At 42.1% G+C, this 21,904-nt stretch overlaps 1 protein-coding gene and 1 long non-coding RNA gene across 2 annotated transcripts in view; one reads left to right on the top strand and one right to left on the bottom strand.

Moving 5' to 3' along the window:
• LOC106886398 (alpha-N-acetylgalactosaminide alpha-2,6-sialyltransferase 5-like) overlaps positions 1-21,904 on the bottom strand; it is a 73,222-nt gene that overhangs the window by 4,896 nt on the left and 46,422 nt on the right. The window contains exons 2-3 of the mRNA XM_014939321.1: positions 9,589-9,998; positions 3,969-4,076 (exon numbers count right to left, since the gene is read on the bottom strand). Coding sequence (XP_014794807.1) covers positions 3,969-4,076; positions 9,589-9,998 — 518 coding nt within the window. The remainder of the gene's footprint in view (positions 1-3,968; positions 4,077-9,588; positions 9,999-21,904) is intronic.
• LOC106886399 lies at positions 181-9,308 on the top strand. Its single transcript, XR_001411648.1, has 4 exons — positions 181-326; positions 1,888-2,092; positions 2,434-2,540; positions 7,943-9,308. It is a non-coding gene; the product is annotated as an uncharacterized LOC106886399 (long non-coding RNA).

Raw genomic sequence — 21,904 nt, 5'->3', positions numbered from 1 at the left:
ACCCACTGTAACTATACATGCACGCTTTGTAAAATAATTTGTATTTCTGAAGGGTGAATACAGTTTCATTAATATGTTGAGTGATGGGCAAGGTGCTGTGCCAGGACTAGGAAGATTTCTGGATAATTTCTTGCCTTCTCTTCCCAGGATCCCATTTCCTTCACCTCCATACCAGCCCAGTTATCCAAACATTTATGCATTTTGTCATGAAGGTAACAAGGTGGAATCCGGGCACATGGACCAAAGGGGCGGGACTGTCTCCCGTAAAGTTTACAATCCTGTGAGCACCCCTTCTTCCATCAAGCACCTCGTAAGCCCCAGGAAAGGTAAGTAGCGACAACTACTACTTTACACTTTTGATTTAAAGCAAGTGAAAGTGGAGAGAGGGAGGTAAGAAAACACTGGATTCAAAAGCTGTACCCAAAGGAATAGATTAAAGGATTTCAAATGCCAACTTTCAGGCAAATTATCACAGATGGGAAATGGCCTGGCAGTCAAATGAGGATTCTTAGAGGAAAATGATCTGGGTCCATAATTGGAGCAAAAATTATTCATGTTAGTTAAAATAAGGCTCAGAATTAAGCTTTAAGTTTCTGTGAGTTCCAGAAAGCCCACGAAGAGGGGGGGGGGGCTAAAGAGGGCTCTTCTTACTAAACACCCTGCGTTTTCCTGGTGTGTGTGAGTACCCAGAGGTACCTGCAAGGAACCAGCCTCTCACCGCTGCCCATACTCCCACAGACAGGGGTTGGAGTTACCACAAACTGTGTTAAGGTTTGTCTGTGTCCTTCCCACCGATGCTGCTCAGCAGCCACAAAGACAAGCAGCAGCATCTCAGCGCCTTCAGGGATGGTGGGGCTGTCTCTGCCGCAATCTGGGCGCTGATCGTAGGGAGGCAAGAGGAAAATCCTCAACGTCCCAGTTCAGGAGTGAGCTCTGGGCATAGGGCAGGCTGCCAAAGGGAGCTCGGGGAGGGAAAGGCTCCCCATCTGGGGTGCTGGTTTGCTCCAGCAAAGGGTGGGATTGGAGCCCTGGGCACTGGGAAAAATACAGCAAGATGGCTTGTCTTTCTGGTGAGAAAAGAGTGAGAGGTGCTCACGCTCCCCAGAATCTTGGCAGCGTGCACGGAAGCACACGCTTTCATCTTACTCTGGAATGTGCAAGTCAGATGTATTTAACAGCACGAGAGCAGTAGCGAAGCCATTAACCCTTAGCACAGCATAAATCTGTAGCAAAGGGATTCGATATTACATACAGCTTTGCTGCCAAGTCCTAGAAATTTATAATAATCGGGTCACCAATCCCAGTTCGGCTATAAAAGTCAATGTCCAGTGAAAGTAAATAGAAATGAATCTAAAACATGTTGTTGCAATTAACAGTTTTAGTCTGTACTCCAGACTCCTTCAGCAGACTATTTTTCCTGCATGGGTGGGAAGCAATTTGGTTAATGATCTTAAGCTAATAATTTGCAGCAGAATCAACAGTATGATATTCATGATACCTTTGAGATGTCCTTCACGTTACAGATGTGATACTAATTTAGTTCCATGACAGTGATCACCCACGCTCATTACTTACTCCACAAATTAATACTTAAAAAATAATGGGTATCTGCTGAAGTTGTAAATTTGGTGATATTAACTCTGAACAGAAATAGTGTGGTGGGATTTTTTTTTTAAATCTTAATGATTTTTTGGTTGCACAGCAACTAAAGTACCTACACCATCTCACGCACACACACAGGAGAGGCAGGGTGGGGTTTTTTTGGTTTTTCTTTTTGAAATGGTAGGTTTGTATTTCGTCTGACTGAAAACCAGGAAATATGGCTTAAAAATACAGAAAATTTCTGTATTTCTGATATTCGATTTTGTTGTTTTATTCCTTTGAAAGGAAGCACTGTTTAACTTCTTAATGAGTGGCTGAAGAAGGTTAACTGTATTTATGGCAAGAGGTTCTTTTCATAGACCTTCATGGATAGCTTCTTTCAGGCACAGCAACTGCAGTTTTCCCCTTCATCATCAGGAGAGTAAACCTGAAATAAGGACACTTCATATTCTTTTGATTAAGAAATGACCTTTTCTCTTTTTATGACCTGGTAAGTGTACCTTTATGTTAAGATATTTATTTTTTTTTAATGCAGGCTGTGAGCATTATTGTATCTATCAATGGTAGGACTGATGACAGTTCTTTCTTGTGTTATAATTTAATATAATATCCATTTAATTTCAGTGTACCAATTCTACGAAAGCCTTTCATATGTTCTCAATGACAGTTTTAGCCTCTCTTAAAAACAGTTGGCTATTTTAAATGAAGTATATGTATCTAAACTAATCTGACTCTGCCTGAAAAGTAAGGATTGAGCATTGCTTTACAGTGGATTGCTGTCTTCTGCTTTTTTAGATCACCAATTTAAGAATTACTTCCATGTCCCCACAGAATACAGCCACTTCTGGTGTAAGACAGAGCAGCCACTTAGAGAAACTGAAGAAGTGTGTCTCGGCCAACTGAAACGACAGGGGAACTGAAATGCTGTGCTGTGGAAGGTATTTATGTTATCTGGAATATCTGATCTAGTTTGTTATTTTCCTTGGAGAATTCATTATGAAATCTGGCTGTACATCACAGCATTTATCATCAGTGTTTTGTCATAATTTGTAGAAATTCTTACAAAGTGGAATTTACTGTTGACATTTTACATCGTAATTTCTTCAGGGATTTCTACTTATGTGCCCGGGACAAATGCAGATTCCCGAATGATCTTTTTCAGGGCTCAGAAAAAAGTCAGAGCAGTCCTGTTCTTTGATAGATGAGCTGACCTGTCACTGCAGCCCTGCTCCCCTTGCCCCCCTGAAAGGCATCTTGCATTAGTCAATGAACCAGACTTCACTGAGATCACTAGAATTTGCAACAGAAAATTCAAGCAAGTACTGCTTGGTGACAGGGATTCACGAACAGGTGATGAAACGTTGCACTGATGTCACCGTTCCAGAGTGCCAGTGCCAGCTCAGGGTGTTGCTGGGTCACCAAACAGTGCGTGTGGCATCAGGGAGAGGTGTGGGCACACACCACGTGTTTCTGAAGGGCCAGAGTGCTTGACGTAGTAACGGATGGAGAGGTGATACTTAAGTCAGCATAATGATTGCTGATGTAAAACAAATTTGTGTGAATTTGTACCGGATCAGTGCTTTGCATCACGTGGCTCATGTGGTTTGGGTCCAGTACCAGAAGCCCTGAAGACTGTTTCCCTCTCTCACTGATCCATAGTAGGGAACCTCACCCAGCACCTCGGGCCCAAGCCCTGAATATGGCTGGAGGCACCACGCAGCCCTAAAACGTACACGTGCTGTTACTTTATAAAACCCACAGCTTGCGCTGACAGAATTCATGTGCTGCTTCTGCCACTTGGGGCCCACACCCTGTGGGACCAAAATGGGTGATTACAGGACTGATTGTCTATCCTGCAGGTCCAAATTCTTGGGGGCGGTTTTGGTGGGGGTTATTTAGGAAGCTAGTGTACTGGAAGACTGGGATTCACGTGGCAGACATAAAACCTTAATCTGAGTTGTGTACAAAGTTCAATTTAGAAACTAGTCACTGTGAGAACTCTAGTCCTCTATTAACTGGGTGGAACTTTAATAACAAATTAAAAGTATCATTTTCCAGCAGTACTTTTTTTTTTTTAGATTAATTTCACGCCAATTATTGCATTACTTTTGGCTGATAAATATTCAGAGACTAAAAGAAACCAACAAGATGGATTAATTCTCCCACACTACAAACAAAATTTTTAAATATTTTATGTAACATAATTAAATGCTGTTTGTTGTTTTCAGAATCAGATCTTGGGACATGTTAATTAATTGCTTTAAGAGGACTGAAGACATGTTACAGAGAAAAAAAGAAAAAGATTCAGATATTTATCTGTAACGTTCAACCTTGTTGGCTAATAATGGTTCCAAAATAAATCCTACCTGCAGAAATCCGGTGGCACCATGCCATAAACATTTATCCTGTCACAGAGCTCTAATGCGATAGTCATTGTGAACCAGCCCGTGCTAAGCCAAGTGTTGGATATCTTCCTGAAAGCAAAAACATAATTAAGTTTCTAGGCTGACAAATAATTCTTGAGATATCTGCAGCAATTTCTGGGCATTTTTTTTTTTAATTCTTGTGAAAGGTTATGAAAATTGGGCAACCAAGACTACTTTGCTCATTCATCTTTTAATGATTTTGCTAGTGTCTTCTGTCAGTGGACTAATCTATGCAGAAACTGCCCTTGCTGTAATTAATTTTGGGCACTGCAATGTTAATATTTAGCTGACCTTTTGGTAAGTTTACCTTAAGTGACTGAAACTTCATGTCCTATATTTATATTCTTCTGCTAGTAATCTATACACATCTCTAATCACCTAATGGAGCTTACTCACTAAGTGCTCAGGAGGATGCGTCACAGGGGATGAAGAGAGCTGCTTAAAATGCTGCCTCCCTGTCTGCTGCAGCAAGCTCTGGCCTCAAGCGCTTGGTCTAACCATCTTTCCTCCAAACCCTTTCCATGATTTGGTTTCTGGAGGCTCCCAGCCACTCGCTGTGACTGCTGGCAACTCCTCCTGTCCCTCAGCCAGCCTGGGAAACCTTCATCCCAGCTGCTACCCCTCTGCCTGCCCAAAGTCCCGTCCCCACCTGGTGGGACCTGTGAACATGATGACAGTGCTGCCAGGGAGCCCAGCACAACTGGTCCCAGCACTGCTTATGCAAAATAGGAGCTATCTCCATGTAACTGCTCACAGATGTAAGAGATTTACAAGCTGTGCTTGAATTTTGCTGTATCACAGGTTCTTATCTGCAAAATGGCAACAGTAAGGTTTCCTCTTTCTAGCATTTGCTGGTCGTTGCTGTTCAGTGTGTAGGACCCGGGTACCACAATGTTCACCGGCTGCCTGGCACATGCACTGAAAGTCCCAGTCCTGTGCTAAGGTCCTGCACTGTCCCTATGTCCAGGAAAAGTCTTGGAATGGGAGGGTCAAGGCAATGCCAGTGAGGAGGATGTCTTAAAGGTCTCATGAAGGCATATTCCAGGGAGCTGTACAGGAGCAAGTCAGGCACCTCTCTTGGAGGCACGTATTTGCTCCAGAGAAAACAAGTTCACTCAAAGGTTTCCTTTCAAATACTGTTAAAGGAGGAGAGAGCAGGTCTCCCTCATGGCTCTTCACTCAGCTAGAAAAGTCCCACAGGAAGAAGTTCAAGCTTGTCATCTGTGTCCCCAGAAGGCCTCAGATTCCTGATGACAGCCTGTCACAGTGACTGGCTCTCCTTTACTTCTTACGAAAGCTGAGGCACGTGCAGGCTCTTGGATGGCTTGTGTGCGGTGTCAGATTGTACTCATGTGGGACCTACATTAACCCCATTCCACCACCCCTACATCTGCCTGACACCTGCAAAATTTTGTGACGCCCCTCCCAAAAAACTCACAGCAGAGAACATGAGGTTCTCATCAGAGCAGCTGCCTGGGAATCCCAGATCCCGAGCCCAGTTGCCAGGCCATCTTCTGCAGTTTTACCCAGTGGCACTGGAACACACAGGAGCCCTGGGAGCAGGGACCTGCAGCCACAGCAGCCACTGGAAGCAAGAGCCAGCAACCGCTGCTGTGGAATTCAGCAGGCAAGAGCCAACCCTCCAGCGTCCCAAGCTGATGCTGAACAAGCTGGTTCCAAATAGGTCACCTACAGGGCAGTAGGACGGAGATGTTTTGAGCCCTGTCAGATTGTGCCAAGCTTTCCTATTTCCTCGGTGAATTAGATTATTGCAAAGGAGAAAAAAAAAAAAAAAAAAGTGATAGTATCAATGCTGGGCGTTAAAAGGAACTTCTAAACATTCTTTAACCAAAAATGCCAGAAGGATGCTGGGGAGCCCAGCTAATTTGCCCTGTCCTTTGTGGGGCACCTGGTAATGTGTGAACTCCTGAAACACATTTTTACTGCCCCTGACATATAGACTTTCAGGCTAAGCTAGAATTTGGAAAATAACATGATTGAAGCATCTCACTAGTTCCAATTATGGGGCGTTATTTATTTTCTGAATTTGTGCTTAAGCTTGGGGGGGTGTTGCAATCTGTCCCAATGTCATAGCTGGGTCACAAGCTCAGTGGGGGCCTTCAGTCACTGCAACAATACAAAACAGTAAATAATAATTTGGGGCTCAAAATTATTAGGAAAGGCAAAGTTAGGGACAAGCCTAAAAATTTTGCCTTCCTGCCACTTGAGAGTTTCCGAGCCTATGAATGGGTAGGTACTTCAGGAACGTGTTCAGGCTGAGATGACTTTGGAGCTTGTACAAGGCCACTGTTTTAGGTGCCTAAGACCTTATATTCCAAAATGGAGGGAGCAGTTGTACGTAGACCATGCCTGACGAGGCCGGGCTTTGCACAGGTCAGGAACCCATCCAGGCTGGGTTAGTTTTCTTTTTGCTCACATGCACTTACACTGTAATTTAGTGTTTGCAATAAATAGGAGAATAACTGAATTTAAATAAAGTAGCTTAAAAGCTAAACAATGAAATAAAAATAGAAAAACTGACTGAAGTACCATTTTGGCCTCTTTAAATACCACATCTGTAGGACAGTAATATAGAAACAGGGTTACAGTGTCTTGCCTTTTCATAAAAGATCTGAACAAGAGTCCAACAAAAGAATACTGTTTTTATACCTAATCAGCTGTAATGAAAGAATATGAAGAACTGTCATGTGCTTATTAGGGGAAATTATCAGATATTCTTTTATATGATGAACTAACACACGGTGCTGATAATTCTGTAGTGCGCACTAAATTACAATTAAAGGCCTTTCTGCTCCACCAAAATCTCATTTATAATCTCTATGGAAATACTCTTCCTGCAGTTATTTCATTTATGCTTCCTTTATCTAATTACTATAATATTGGTTCTGAATCATATTTTCTTAATGTACCCTTATTCAATTATAAAGTTATTTTCAAGTACAGTTACTTTATAATACCAAGTATGTAGCTCTGCAGCCTTTGTCACTCACCACACTATTTAACTGGCAATGTTTTCTGAAGGTTTCCCTTCATTTCAAAATCAGCTTTTTTTTTTTTTTTTTTCAAACAGCACAATACATCGAATTACCTTTTTTCCTCATCATTTTCAAGACAGAAATGAATGGTTTGATTATTGCAACCTTGCAATCAGGCTTCTCTCTCCCTCCTTTGTTTTTTGCAGGCACTAATGTCAAGAGCTCAGCAGAAACCTCCCAGGGAACAGCAACATTCTGGGCTGTACAATGTTCTGCTCCTGCCCCCACAGCTACATAATTTTTCTTGCTCTGCAGCCTTTGTCACTCACCACACTATTTAACTGGCAATGTTTTCTGAAGGTTTCCCTTCATTTCAAAATCAGCTTTTTTTTTTTTTTTTTCCAAACAGCACAATACATCGAATTACCTTTTTTCCTCATCATTTTCAAGACAGAAATGAATGGTTTGATTATTGCAACCTTGCAATCAGGCTTCTCTCTCCCTCCTTTGTTTTTTGCAGGCACTAATGTCAAGAGCTCAGCAGAAACCTCCCAGGGAACAGCAACATTCTGGGCTGTACAATGTTCTGCTCCTGCCCCCACAGCTACATAATTTTTCTTCCCTTACAAATTCCTTCCTACCTCTGTTTCTTTTCATCTTCCCTCTCTTTTTCTGTGCTGCCTATTCATTTATTTTCATCTCCCGTTTTAATCTTCTTAGTCCTTCAAATATGCTGTATGTGCCCTCTGAAGGAGCGGTTCATACACAGCAGAGCCTGCAATTTCTTAAAAGCAACAGGACCTGTTCACGAGGCCGAATTTTGCAAGCATCCAGCTGCCCTTGATTCACACGGGGAGTGCAGGGTGCCCATGGCTGAGTCCACTATAAACCTCTTATAATGTCATTAATGTCTCACAGACGCCTGGAGAATATTTCAGGAGCCGAGATGGAGCCTGGTGCCTGTGCAGCAAAAAGCAACGCTTCCATCACAGGGGCAGCTGTCGGCCCCTGCTCTGGACGGGTGATGGAGAACCAGAAGGAGCATCTTGCCTGAGACAGCACAGCAAGTGTCAGGAGAGGAACGGGACCCTGGCTCCCCACGGCAGAACTGGCCAGACTGAAGCAGAGGAGGTGAGCTGTTCCTCAAAACAGGGGGCTGCGGGTGGGCTTTCCTCATGTACAGGGTCTGACCCTCAGGGCTGATGATGGCCCATGGTACAGGGCAACTACAGCTTTGTTAACCTTCATGCCTTTGTAAATGCTGGGCATGCACTATTTGCTTTGCAATCGTCTTGAAGGGTTCAAATGCTTAATTCACCTTCTCACTTTGCTCTACTCTGAGAGAACAAACATGGAAAAGACAGTAACACATCAGAGCTGGCGGGGGGTACCTCTCCCTGGTATCCTTCCTTCTCATTCTAGCAGAGACTCAGAAAAGGACCTTTAATAGTAAGAAACCAACCAAGTTACTGTGTGCTCTGCTGTTAGTGTAGAAGTCAATCAAGAACTTAAATATGCGGTTTGATCCCCTATAACTGAACAGAGCTCTGCAAGCAACCCATGTGGGGTATGACAAAGGCAGCAAACGCAAAGCAAAGATACAGTGGCCATCAGCTCAGAGGGCACAACAGCTTCCTCTAACACTGGTTCTGCCTTTGTTGTGCAGCCCAGAAAACAAAGGTGTGCTCCTGGGTCCTCCCTGTTCACAAGAGGATCGAGCCCAGCTCCAGGCTTTGGTGTGCACATATAGGTATTTGTGAAACTAGAAAATCTCACCACTAGTTACTCCACAATAAACCTGCCTCTTCATTTGTACCTAAGTGGGGACCCTGCTCCATTTTTACAGCAGCATATTTAATAAGCAAAAAATAGCTCATTAAAAAGAAACGTATTTCTTGCTAAGAAGTCATCGGTTTAAATGCCCATTTTCAAATATTGTATGTGAAAATGCTCAAGTCCTGCGGTGGGTCACTTATTAAAAATTTGATTTGAAGATCAGCCTACAAGTCATAAACAGTCTCATGAAGATGTAACTATCATAATAACTTTCCTTTTCCCAGTTGGAAATACAAGATGAACTGTTTTGAAGCACCTAATGTATGACTAATGTTTATTTGTTTTACAAGAAGCTTTACAGCTGCAATGTTCCAAGAATGCTTAAATTCAATAAACAGCTATTATAATTCACTGAATGGTGGCATCTCCTCTATAAGAAAACATAACCTATCCATTCTGATTTTTCAGAATCAGTAAAAAAACTTTCACATCTATTACTCTAAAGTGAGATTTAAACAGCTCCTGCCTCCTTGGCTGTATAAACAGTACATCCAGATTCTGGTATGCTAAGATGATGAGGCAATGCTCCGTACAAATTATTTTGATGCGTAGTCTTTACTTATGTTACGAGTGATGTTATTTGGCATGTTATACCGTATCACAACTCATGAGGCAGAGGATTTAATGGGCATGATGGTCCCTGTGAGCAGATCTGAAATTGGTATATATAAACTACGTTATTTTACTATTGTATGACATCCCCCAAATGTATCCACATAAATTCTCACCTGTCTTTCCCAGTTTCCCGTTTAAAAAGGTCATCAAATTGAAGCATCTTGTGGCGAGAAATCATATATGCTTTTAATTGAGGCAATATCTGATTCATCAGCTGCAGGTTATTATACACCAAGCCTTTACCATCTCTCCTCATGTAGCTGCTAGGACCCCAGAAGATAAACACAGCACCATGGCTCATATTTAAGAGTTCATTGCGATTTCGCAAAATCCTCTGAATGCTGGAGTGTGCAATGACTCGAAGGCTCGTTTTGTTTCCAACATCTTTTCCATAACCTCGAGTAGGTGCATCGTTCATTCGTATTACGCACTCTGTCTCGTCGATTCTGTCACCTTGTTTGCTCCCCAGAAGGTGTCCGGAGCTGGTTACCAACGCACAACTCTTGCAGTGCATCTTTAAAGGCTGCAAAGACATACACACTTCAAAATTAGCTGTAAACATCTTCCCATTCACTACATGATAACTATATTTTACGTGTACATGGCATATTTTACAGAAAAGATCTCAAGAGGACTTTACATAAATCTCGCCCAGCAGTCTTCCCAAATAACTGGGGACACATTACCTCTATGTTTTGTAGGTGGGGAAAATGAAGTATAGGTGCATAGCTCTTTAAGTTCCTCTGTGGCCTTACGTCCACTGTTTAAATCCTCCTTTCCACTGCTGCATCGTATACAGTAATCACAACAGCTTCTATATTGTTCCCAGCTGCACAGGATTGTACTTATTCCACTTGCCATAAATGAGCTATAATTGGAGTATTTTTTTATTCTTCCTCTTCTAGTTTTTTGCAGGAAATAATCAATTGTAAATCCTCATAAGCACAGGTGTGAAAAGCTTTTCAACCTTGGGGGGGGTCAGGACATTTTGCCAAGGGAAGAGAGTTACACCCTTGGTCCAATCCTTTCACGCCATCTCCAAGTTGGTGCCACAGCCACTGCAATGCTCTGGTACCTCCTGCGTGGTTCAGCAGCCAGCGCTGGTCATTAATGTCTGTGGCTATTTTACATGGCAGTGAACTTTTTCTAGCTTGTCAGGTCATGTTTAAAAGTTACACAGTGAAATGGGACAGGAGGAGCTTGTTCAGTGAGTGTCTGACCTAATGGAATGGGGAGAGTAAAACAAGCTTTCATGAAAATGAAAATGCATTATAAATCATATTACTGAAGCCACCAATACAGATATCAGTAAGCACAGTACGTAAGTGTATCTGCCACTCAGCACGAGAACTAAAAAGGGGCAAACGGCTAATGGTATCCCCAAAGTGCTAATTTCTATCAAAAATACAATAATCTGGGAGGCAGACTGTTAGAAGGCGTGCCTCGGCGGACCTCCATGAAACAGTATATTGCAACATTTACAGCCAGTAACATCAGAATTACAGAACATCGAGAGCGCATATCTTATCATTTCTTTGCAAAAGAAAAGACAAACAAACTGAACTGGTTGCTCACTCATCTGAAGTTCCTTGGAAAGCCACTTTCATGATCATTTTGATCTACTGATCTTCTTCTTCTAAGAAGTAGAAGAATTCTATCAGAATTTTAGTTTCATGGTTAACCATAAAGAATGGCAACCGAGTACCAGGATGCTTTAATTCCAGAGGCTCCAAATCAGACACGGCGCACGCGGAGGGCAGTCACCTCCTGCACTGTGGCACTGCCCTGACCCTGTGCTGTACTGAGGAAGTGACAGGCTTCATTGGCTCTGAAGAGCGCTAGCAACCTGAACCCATCTTTGACAACGAGGGCCTCGGCACCTCAAGATCAAACCCCGTGGCTCTCCGTGGCAGCTCCTTGTTCATGCCATTACAAACATAGCGAGCGTTTCTCCAGATGTACACTTGGTGGGCTCACCAGCAATGAGATGTTATGATGACATATAATTACACTTAGTATCAACCACGTATACAGAATCACAGAATCACAGAATCTTCTAGGTTGGAAGGGACCTTAAAGATCATCTTGTCCAACCGTCAACCTAACTGACAAAAATAGACACCACACAACAAACAAGGAGCATCATCTCTAAACCATACCTCCCAGCACTACATCAACCCGTCTTTTGAACACCTCCAGGGATGGGGCCTCAACCACCTCCCTGGGCAGCCCATTCCAATGTCTGATGACCCTTTCAGTGAAAATTTTTTTCCTAATATCCAGCCTGAACCTCCCCTGGCGTAACTTGAGGCCGTTTCCTCTTGTCCTGTCGCCTGTGACTCGGGAGAAGAGACCGACCCCCATACATAGCAATCACATGACTAGATCAGTGTGCTGTGAGGCACAGCTTAAAACTCTGTAGCTGAAAAGACATAACCTAGATTTGGGATAATCTCAGGCCCCTCTTTGGAAATGTTTTGGCCCCTAGCATTTGAAGGGGGTGTTTTACTTAAGTAACTTGCTTTTAATTTTCAAGGTAGTAAGTAGTTGCAGTCTCTGAGCTTTTTTTCTATGAGAATAGCTAATGAATAATGAAGTGCTTTTTAATTAAAGACAAAATAACTAAACTGTAAAATTTGTGTAATGATACAACCAGTAAGCTTTGCATCTCCATCCTCCCCAAAGAACAAAGTCCCTTTTCTTTCACATATATATGGATTGTAAGCCAGAGCTAAGGATATGGGTAGAAATGTTTATGCCTTTGGAGCCAAGGTTCCTAATGCAGTATTTACATGCATTTTCCTTTAAGCTTTCATCTGCCAGTTTGATGAATTACCTAGCAAAAGGCTCTAAGGTGAACTAGCTGCTCCACCATCATGCTTGGGAAAGCAAGATGAAGTGCTAATGAGGTTAAAGGAAATGTAGTCAGCACCAATGTTAACTCACATGGGTTTGAATATCCACATAGCAAGACATTTTCACCTAAACAATCTCTGCTGGTTTCTGGCCTACTGAGCTACAACATCCTTGTTTCTTTTCAAAGTCTGCCAGAGAAGCCATCAATTGTTAGGAAACAAGAGTGACCATCAGTGGAGCTGTGAAAACTTGGGGGGGAAGTAGGGAGAGGGGGTGAGGGAGGGGATGTCACGATTTGCTAGATGATAAACATTAACATCCCCCCAAAACATCTGTCCCAGATCTTGTTTGAAAACTGTTCCTTCTGGGAAAAAGTCTTTAGACTGAATCATTCAGGTATTGCCCAGCTACTTCCTGAATGATGCATGGGGGCTGAGCCCAGCAGCTGCTCCAGGCAACTCATTTGCACTCACCCTGCTCAGATCCTTTCAGTCGAAATCAACAAAACTCGCACCTGAAAATTGTCAGAGGAATTCACAGCCAAAAGCCACAAAATTCTCCTACCAGCTGTTTATAATGCTTTGACAATATTGAAAGCAAGGGGGGAAAAAAGCCATTGGCTGTAATATCAGCTCATTGGGAGGCAGTGGTTGCACCAGAAATGTCATCTACTTAAGCAATAATAATGGAGGCACAAGGCAGTTCTTGGGGATTGATGACCAGCTGGGAAAAGTTGATGGCCTGAGAATAACCAGGGGCCATTAAGCCAGAAGAACATTAACTCCACAGAAAGCTCTCTGTTACGGTAATTATTACAGTGATATTTGTTAAAAAAAAAAAAAAAAAAAAAGGCAAACCCAAAAAAAGCAAACCCATGCCATATGAGTTATATTTTAGGTAGGCGATGCAACCTTTACTTCGTGAGCCTTGCTTCAAAATGCCCAGAAAAGAGAGAGGGTGAGAGGTAGGTGAGTTTTATGGCATCTGCATTAATTACTGGAAATGTAAGATATCATGCCTGCAAAAGCCACTGACATTTAGTGGTACCCATTGTCAATAAACAGCCACAGTTTCATGTGTACTGAACTACACGTACAGCACCTTGCACAGCACAGCACATGGCCACTGCTGCAACACGAGTCACTCATATCAATACGCAGTGAACGAGCCAACTGCTCAAATTACCTCTCAGCTCTAGTCACCTAAAATACATATGGGGAGAAAGAGAAAAGAGGTTAGGAGACAGCAAGCTGACAGCGCTAGAACGCCAGAAGATGGAAAAATCAACTGGTGCTTTTCTGGGATAGATGGGCTCTCCCAAGGGAATGAATAGAGCAGGTGAACCTTGCCAGGTTCTGGTAAATCCTGTAACAGCATCTCGGTGGCCATAACAAATGGGTGCAGCCTTGTACTGCTGTGAGTACCAGGGGCCAGACTGGCTCCCGGCAACGCTCCCTTACATAGATTCTAGCCCAGTAATTGCTGTTGCTATATCATATACTTCTGATTTGTTTAATATCAACTAACAGACAACCAGAAACAAAAAACAATGCCACAGTTGTTTCTGTATTTTCCAATTTGAAGCAGTCTGCTCTATTATTGACTTTAAAATCTATGTTGTCCAATGACAGAAAAATGTTATTTTCAGACACTTTATTGCTAAAAAAAAAAAAAAAATCAATGGAAAAATGTTAGTCCTGATTCAAAATATGTTACTCTTAGATATCTTAGATATAATTATTTTCTTTGTGATGAAACCAAATGATCAATTTTTTTGTCTTATAAAAGTCTTTTGATTTTAAAGCCAAGATTAGAAAACAAGATAATTCCCTCCAGTAAAATCACGAATGCTGGAAAACACACTTTTTCCCACACTGAGTACTTAATGACCTACTTTCAAGACCCCTGGGTTCAGATCACTCCATTACCAGTAGTATAAAGGTTTCCTTTCTGTAAATAAAAAACACAAGTATTTTATCTTGGCAATGATGACCTGCCAACCAAAAAGAAAAAATATTCTGGAGCAAAGAACAGCTCATTACTGAGTTCATCAGGAAAAGACCACCTGTCAGTTCATCAACACCAGCATTCCTCATAGATACATCAGGAAATACTACAGATTACTTCAAAGTGTATTGGGAGAGAGACCGAGAAAGGTTAAAGAATATCCAAATTCCTTTTGGATGAATGACCTTTAACTAAGCATTTGAGACTGAAAGTGCAAAATATCAATAAGGTACTTGACAGTTTTCCTCTTCCACTGCCAACACCTCTACAGCATTTTGTTAGCCAGTGCCAGCACGCTTGTCTTCTGTCTCATCTGGAATGAAAAGCTGTAGGGCTTCTTCACTCTGTATTAACTACCTGAGCTGTATTACTGAAACAACAGTCTCCTCTGCAAGAGCTCCCAAACTCACCGTTAAAGTAAAAGCAGTGGCAGAAAAAAGACGACTGATGTACACGAAAGCAAAACTGTTTCCATTGTCAGTTGAATTAATTCAGTATATGGCTACATTAATGGTTAAAAAAGCACACACGAAAACTAGAAGAGGCAGTCTTACCGGTTCAGGAAAAAGTGAGCTTATTCCAGAGCCGTCTGGCTTTCTCTTTTTGTCATGAAGCAGATAATGTCATTGGTAGGAGTTTCACGTCCTCGTGCCCGTTGAGCCTGGCCGCAGCCCAACAGGTAGCGTGTGACACTGTGTGTTACCTCAGTATTCGCTTTTATGTTCCTTGCCTTGTGCACAGAACTTAATCAGCATATCATGTGTGATGTTAATGAAGCCTGTGTTCACCCCACATTCAATGTGATTTATTACTTATGGCTTGTTTTGATTGCTGGGTCATCAGCCACCAGCAACAACACTGACTAATTAATGCAGCACCAGTAATATCATATTTTGTCCTGGCAGCTTCGGTTCTAACTTTTTACTTTTTTGTAGCCTCGAGCAGCTCTGAGGAGGTGGTCCAAGCTGCTGGCTTGGGACCACTGTCCCACTAGGCCGGCTGCTCCTTCCCAGTTCTCCTCTCCCAGAGCCCTGGAGGACAATCCCCCCGTCACAGTGGGCACCCCAACCCCTCTGGGATCTCCAGTGGGCATCCCCAGCCCTTTGCTGGCACATCACACACAGCTCTCGTCAGCTCCTGTCACTCACTATTGCTCCAGGCATAAAGCTTCTCTTGCCATTATGTCTGCCCCTCACGAGTAAGCTATACGTTGTGTTTCTAACACCGTGCCCTCCTTCCTTAGTATTTTTCCTAGAGGACTCACGATTTTAAGGCCAAATCTGCTTTTCTCTGAGAAATTCCCCAAAATCACCTTAAAGTAGAATAGAAACCCTGAAGCTTCACACTTGTGAAGTAACTTCTGTTCTGTAAGTCAATGCAGCAGGCTGTGGGGCTCCAACTGTCTCATTAGTGAAGTACACTTCTGTGCACAATGCAAGTACTCTGGAGACATGATCCTGTGAAAATAATGCAAGCTCCCTGATAACTTTTCCTTTGTAATATATTGATGTTGGAACAGTGCTTTCATAATAATATAAAAAGAACTAAAAATGAAAAAACATACAAGCACAAAGAGTTTGCTTTAGTATTTCTCAAGTCCCATCTACCCGACACACTATACAATGATGCTCTCAAAGTAGTTTTCTCTGAACAGTAAAAATTATTCAGATGTATATTGGGATATTTAGGTAACATGCCTGTGTATAAATATCTGGACCAAAAAAACCAGACTAGAACACTTAAAGCGTGAAAAGAGTTTTGAACTTCAACCAACTTCTTCAACTTGCTGTGGGACACACCCTGAAAATGGTGAAAAAGTCTCTGGGAGTTTTAATTTTATGATGCCAAATTCTGATGTAAGAGATGATTTTGGTTTGATCATGCCATTTTCACATGTATGTTCAGATAGGGAGTGGAGCTTAATTTCCACACCGTGCATGCCAGCTCAGATTTTTCCCTCAAGTTTCATAAATTTTCCCTCTGTAACCCTTCCCCTAGCAGGTACAGAGAGCTCTTAAAGAGAGGGAAAAAAAAATTCTCTGAGCAAATGCATTTATAATTTTTGTTGAACTAGACTTTTGGAACACTAGAGAATCTGCCATGAAAACAAACTGCATTATTCACTGAACTAAAAGCACTGATTGCCTTGAAAACTGCATCCCAGTGACTGATATCATACAAGTAAACAGAAAGGGTTAGGAGATACCATTTGGACAACATCGTTAATCCATATGCAAATCCAAATAACAAGCATTTGCAGCAAAACTTTGCAATTCAAAAAAGGTCTGGCAAGTCTGTTCATAAAGATAAATGCATGTCTGTTTAAAAAGATAAAAGATAAAGCAAATGAATTTCTTATTACTTCTCTTTGTTTCTTGGGCTGTGCAGCTTGAATATGCAAATGTTGTGGAAACATTAGCATCTTCATTTCCCATTGATTCTTCGAAGTTAATTATATAACTGGACTCTGCCTTCAGATATTTGATAAGTAGAAACTGTGAAATAGCCAAACTTCAGCAAATCCATTAATGACACTAGGGATTACAGTGCCCTAGGTTTTATTCCTCCAAGGAAGGGAATATTTTTGTTTTCCATGGTACTACACTGATGGGCATCTGCAAAACCTGTAGTAAAAATATAATAATTCTATTTTCAAAAGGTCCTTAGACATACCTACTTCAATTTCAAAACATGAGGCTATATTATGAAAAGAAAAATAGAAAACCAAATGCACTCCACAAAGCTTTCACTAGAATAATTTTCTTAGAAAAAGTACCGTTAAGCACATTAGTCAATGAAGAGTCTTCTGCTTGTGTGAAGTGTTTTCCAGCACATTAACTCTTTTTCAGGGGACTGCCTGCTAGTCAAAGCTTCCATTAGATTAATTAAAATATGGCTCCTCTCACTGGAAAGAAAAGGCATGAGTTTGGTTACAGGACATTGACCACCTATAGAAACTGAGCCCTTTCTAGCGCCGTAAAATACAAGCAAAAGCAGCACTGAACAACAAGATAACTTTTGGTATATGGAGTGCATTTCTCTTCTTATTTGGAAGCAAGATTACCAGGTGCTGATGTTTTCCCTTAAGCCACCTGAAGTGAATATAAGGTGCAACCTTGCAAATTGTCAGCACATATAAAGCTAAGATTTAGAGAGTAGTTTCCATCCTGCATCCTGTAAATGTGTCCCATGGGGAAGATTAGTATCAATCATAGGCTTATTGGAGAGGGAGATAGGATACAATGATAACCTGAAGCTATCAACTAGAGTAATGGTCTAAGAAGAAAAAGCAATCAGAGAAAGAAAAGAATATCCTCGATGAAAGACAGAACTGGAAAATCAGGCAGGAATGTATCACGTTGATGAACATGAGCTGCTATACAAGAGAGAGAATCATATGAACAATATACAGGCTCTAAAGAAATGGTTATTGCCTAATGTTTATCTTAAAAGGAGTGCAAATAGACATCCATATCACATCAAACTGCTTTACTTTTGTTCTGCAGCTAAAATACTTGCACTAAAATGCAATAAAGGCACAAGTCTTAACTTGTGTCTTAACTATGTAAATTGCCACCACTGATGTGTCAGAAAAACAGGATTTATGTCAATGGTCTACAGAAAAGGTCCTGGACAGTCTGGATTTTTGCTTCAGAAAGTTTTCACAACATCTCTTGTCTGCTTTGGTATGTTTTGGCAATTCTTTCCAGTTCAAATGCTCCGTGGGAATATGCCCTCTCTGCACCTGTCATGGCTGAGCAAGATTTTGTTCAAGCTTCAAGTTTTACAGGGTCATTTTTTTAATCTTACCCAGCTTCACAGGTAGGCATCATAAATCCTTAAAGTCTGTGCCTGAGTTTTCAAATTCAAACACTTGTTGCTTTCTGTGACAGTCGTTGGCTAATCCAAATGCATTTAAACTCTCACTATGACAATTACCACTCCAAGGCAATAATGTGACAATAGCAAGGACACAGGAGGCCTTCCCAATGGCACCCAGTTTTGACAAGACAACTGCACACACAGTCCCTAGAACAGTCCAGATGAAATTTAAGACCAAATGTCTGATTAGAAAGACCTAATGACCCCATAGAGAATTTTCCTTAAAATATATTTTGTCTAGTATTTCTTTATCTTGCTGAAGCAGATGATTGAAAAAAAAATAATACAGCTCTTCATTCCTTTGAAAGGTCTTTGTTCAAAAATTTTGTTGAAAGGTCTTTGTTTCAAAAACTGTGAAAAACGTTTGGCCTTGTCATGTTCTCTAAGGCCTTCTGATTTTCATGTGGCTGGCTCCATATGATCTTCATCAGCTTATTTTGTATTAACCCAGACTGGTCTATATGCTCTTACTTCTGTCCCCCTGAGTTAACAGTACATCAGAAATTGGGAAATGAAAGCAGATCTAAAACTATTTCTTTTGCCAGAAGATACTGCATCTGCATTTAAAGTGTTTTTCTTAAGATATAACAGGTTCAACAATACACAAAGTTGTACCACCTCTGCAGCAGGATCCCAAGGTAGCCTCCATAACCACTGGCATAATGGCACTGAAGACAGATGGTGGAAACCAGTCCTGGCAGCAAAACCGGCCAAAACATCCATTTCATTCAATAGCTACAGGATGCAGAAAGCCACTGGGAATTTCTCCCATGCACATATGTATAGAAGAAAAAGAGTGTGTTTTGGCCTAAAATATTTGTATATTCAGTTTTGGACTAAAACCAGCTGAAAAGAAAACATCTTGAGGACAGATCTTTAACAATCTGTATCTGCAACTATGTATCCATATAACTATGTTTGGACTACAGCTAGATTTGAAAAATAAGCCTTTGAATTCAGGGGTCAGCTCTTTGGGTTTGTTTTTTTTAAAGGTCTCGAGCATTCCAAACTTATCTCTCCAATTGTTTCCTATTAGTGCAGTCTTGATCAGGAGAAAAAAATAAACCAAATGTATTTATGCGATCAGGATGTTTGTATAGAGTCTACTTGTCGGTGTGCACGTTAATATGAAATTAAAACACTTGGTGGATGGAAACATTTAGCACTGAAATGCACTTACCACCAAGAGTTAATTAGACAATTAAGTACAAGAGATGGCACTCTATCTGCCAAGGTGGCTTTGCTTCTCCAAAGAGATGCTCTTCAATTTATAGCAGAATGTCAAAACCATCTTCGGAATAAGAAAGGGGTAAATAAGTTCATGTGAAAAGGATAAGGCTAACTGCAATCTCTGGAGGAAAGAGAAAAAGGCTGGCTGGAGAGAAAGGAAGGTCTCTATCGGAGGAAGGTAGCCTCAGCTGCAGGGCAAATGAGAAGAGGGAGTCCTTGAAAAACTGAGCGAGGGAAGAGCTGATAGCAAGTCAGCTAATTACAGGGAAAGAACGGCGTTGACCTTGCTAGAAGTAGAGGTAAGTCTATTTTCATATCTGTGTATTTCACAGACACGTATAACTGTGCCATCTCTTGTGGCTGTGGCACATAAATGCTTTTGTTTCTGTTTTAATGTCAACTGATTTGAGTGAAGTATGATTCCCAGGCACTCGGCTAACACTCGTCAGTAATATTCCTTGCTTAAGGATGCAGCTTATCTGTAACTGGGGAAATGATACAACTTAAATCCACAGTTACCCAACACATTTGGGCAAAGAATTTGAAGTGCAGAAGGGTGTGCCACAGAGAAGATGCAAGATGTAGGTTTAAGAACAAATGCCACAGAAATCAGGGAAAGAGGAATCATCTTCTAGTGAGCAGCAGCAGAGATGAAACCTTCCTGCAAAGAGCTGAAACGCAGAATAACAGAGTCCCAGGGGATTTGTGGGTGCTTTATACACTTTATCTGCTTTTTATTTTACATTACTAGTCTTAAATTGTACTCCTTGGGTGTGATATGTGTGTCATTTGAAGTGCGTTTTACCTGGTAGTGACATTAAACAATTCCTGCTCACTTCTTCCTGGTGTGGGGAGGGAGTGCATTTCACTGAATCACTCCTTGGATCCATTTCACAATGGGAACAGGAGGCAAAGAGAAGTAAAACAAGGAAGAAAAAACAGAAAAGAAGATAGGTGAATGGCACTGCTTTCTTCAGTGACACTGAATGTATACAAAATTCAGCCCAAAATGCTACAGTAAGATGGGTGAGGTGGTGGTCATGGAAGAATGAAAAGAGAACATGGCAGCATGATCAAGAAGTGCTAGGTTGCAGAGGTCTTTCAAAGTATCTCTGTATCATTGTTTCAAATCACCCTTACTGAATGCCTTGACATCTAACTGATACCTGTCAGCAAGACATTTTAAATTCTGTAACCAGGGCTTGCTTTTCAGGTCTCTGTCCCACGCCTGGCTGCAGCCCATGGTTCTTGTTTCATGTGAATGAACTTCCGTCAAACTGTTTCTTCAGAGAAACAGTCATATTCTGAAGTAGTTTTTCTGCATTGGGCATGTAGGTAATCTTTCCAGCTTTACTGTCTCAAATAATGCCTACCCACCTTAACCAACATTTTGGACAAACCTAGACCTCTCTAGAGCCACAATGTCAACTCTCAGGAGAGACAGCAGGGTATTTTCTTCCTTTAGGGGAGAAACGCTGAAGTGACGCCAGTTTTTTGTGTTGGAATCTTTCAGTAAAGAATTAAAAAACAAAGACAACCAGCTACTCAGCAGGTGTAACTTCACTCCACTGAACAAAGATGTGATGAGGTGGTTCATGCTGTCTTGACTCCACAGCCCTTGGGTCACCCTCAGGGGCTGCTTCATCCTGCAGCAGAATGGGTCAGTTAAAACCCCACTGCCTCCCAGGGCGAGATGGTACCAGCTGCTCACATCTGTCAGGTGGTTCTTGGGAGCTGCTTGATGTTCTGCACTCTTGGCACACCCACAGAACCCAGCAGTGATGTCCACCTTACTGCATGCACCCTGCGCAGGAGGAGCATCTGACCTTGCAGCATCCCCAGCAGGGCTCTGTGCAATGTCCCTGTACCTGTGCCATCCTCTCCAAACCCCCACCGTGCCCACACAAGGCCACCTGCAGCCCCACTGGCTTTCACGCTGGTCTCACAGGGCTGCCATGCTGCAACAAATACATCTGCAGAGGACAGGACAGGGTAGAAGGGACCAGAGACGGCACGGAGAGGCAAACACAGTGACAATCTGCCAGGAGGTGGCACGAGAGCATAATCCTGACTCAGACTGCCCGAGCGAGTCCACACTGAGACCACAAGTGTCCCCACTGCTCTCAGGAGAGAGCCCTTGAGGACAGCTGACACCCTGCCACCCTAAAGACCAGTGTCCACCAAGTGGGAATCTCACCTTGCACCCGGCAGAGTGTGCACTGTGCCAGCCCTGCCTGCTCCCCAGACCTCTGCATCCCAGGAGAAAACAGCGCATCCCGCCAGAAGGAACCTCCGCTCAGTTCACACGGCGCGGCCGGGAGGAGCCTCCCACCTGGAAATCCACCTTGGAAGAAACAAGCGGCCAAACTCCACTGACATGTCAGCATTTCATTACAGCTGGGGTGTGGCTCAAATCTTTCCCTTAATGTGTTCTGCTTCCCCAAACACAAAAAA

This window comes from Calidris pugnax, unplaced genomic scaffold, assembly GCF_001431845.1.
Source record: "Calidris pugnax isolate Ruff unplaced genomic scaffold, ASM143184v1 scaffold18, whole genome shotgun sequence".
NCBI lineage: Eukaryota > Metazoa > Chordata > Aves > Charadriiformes > Scolopacidae > Calidris > Calidris pugnax.
This window is presented reverse-complemented; position numbering and strand designations above follow the sequence as displayed.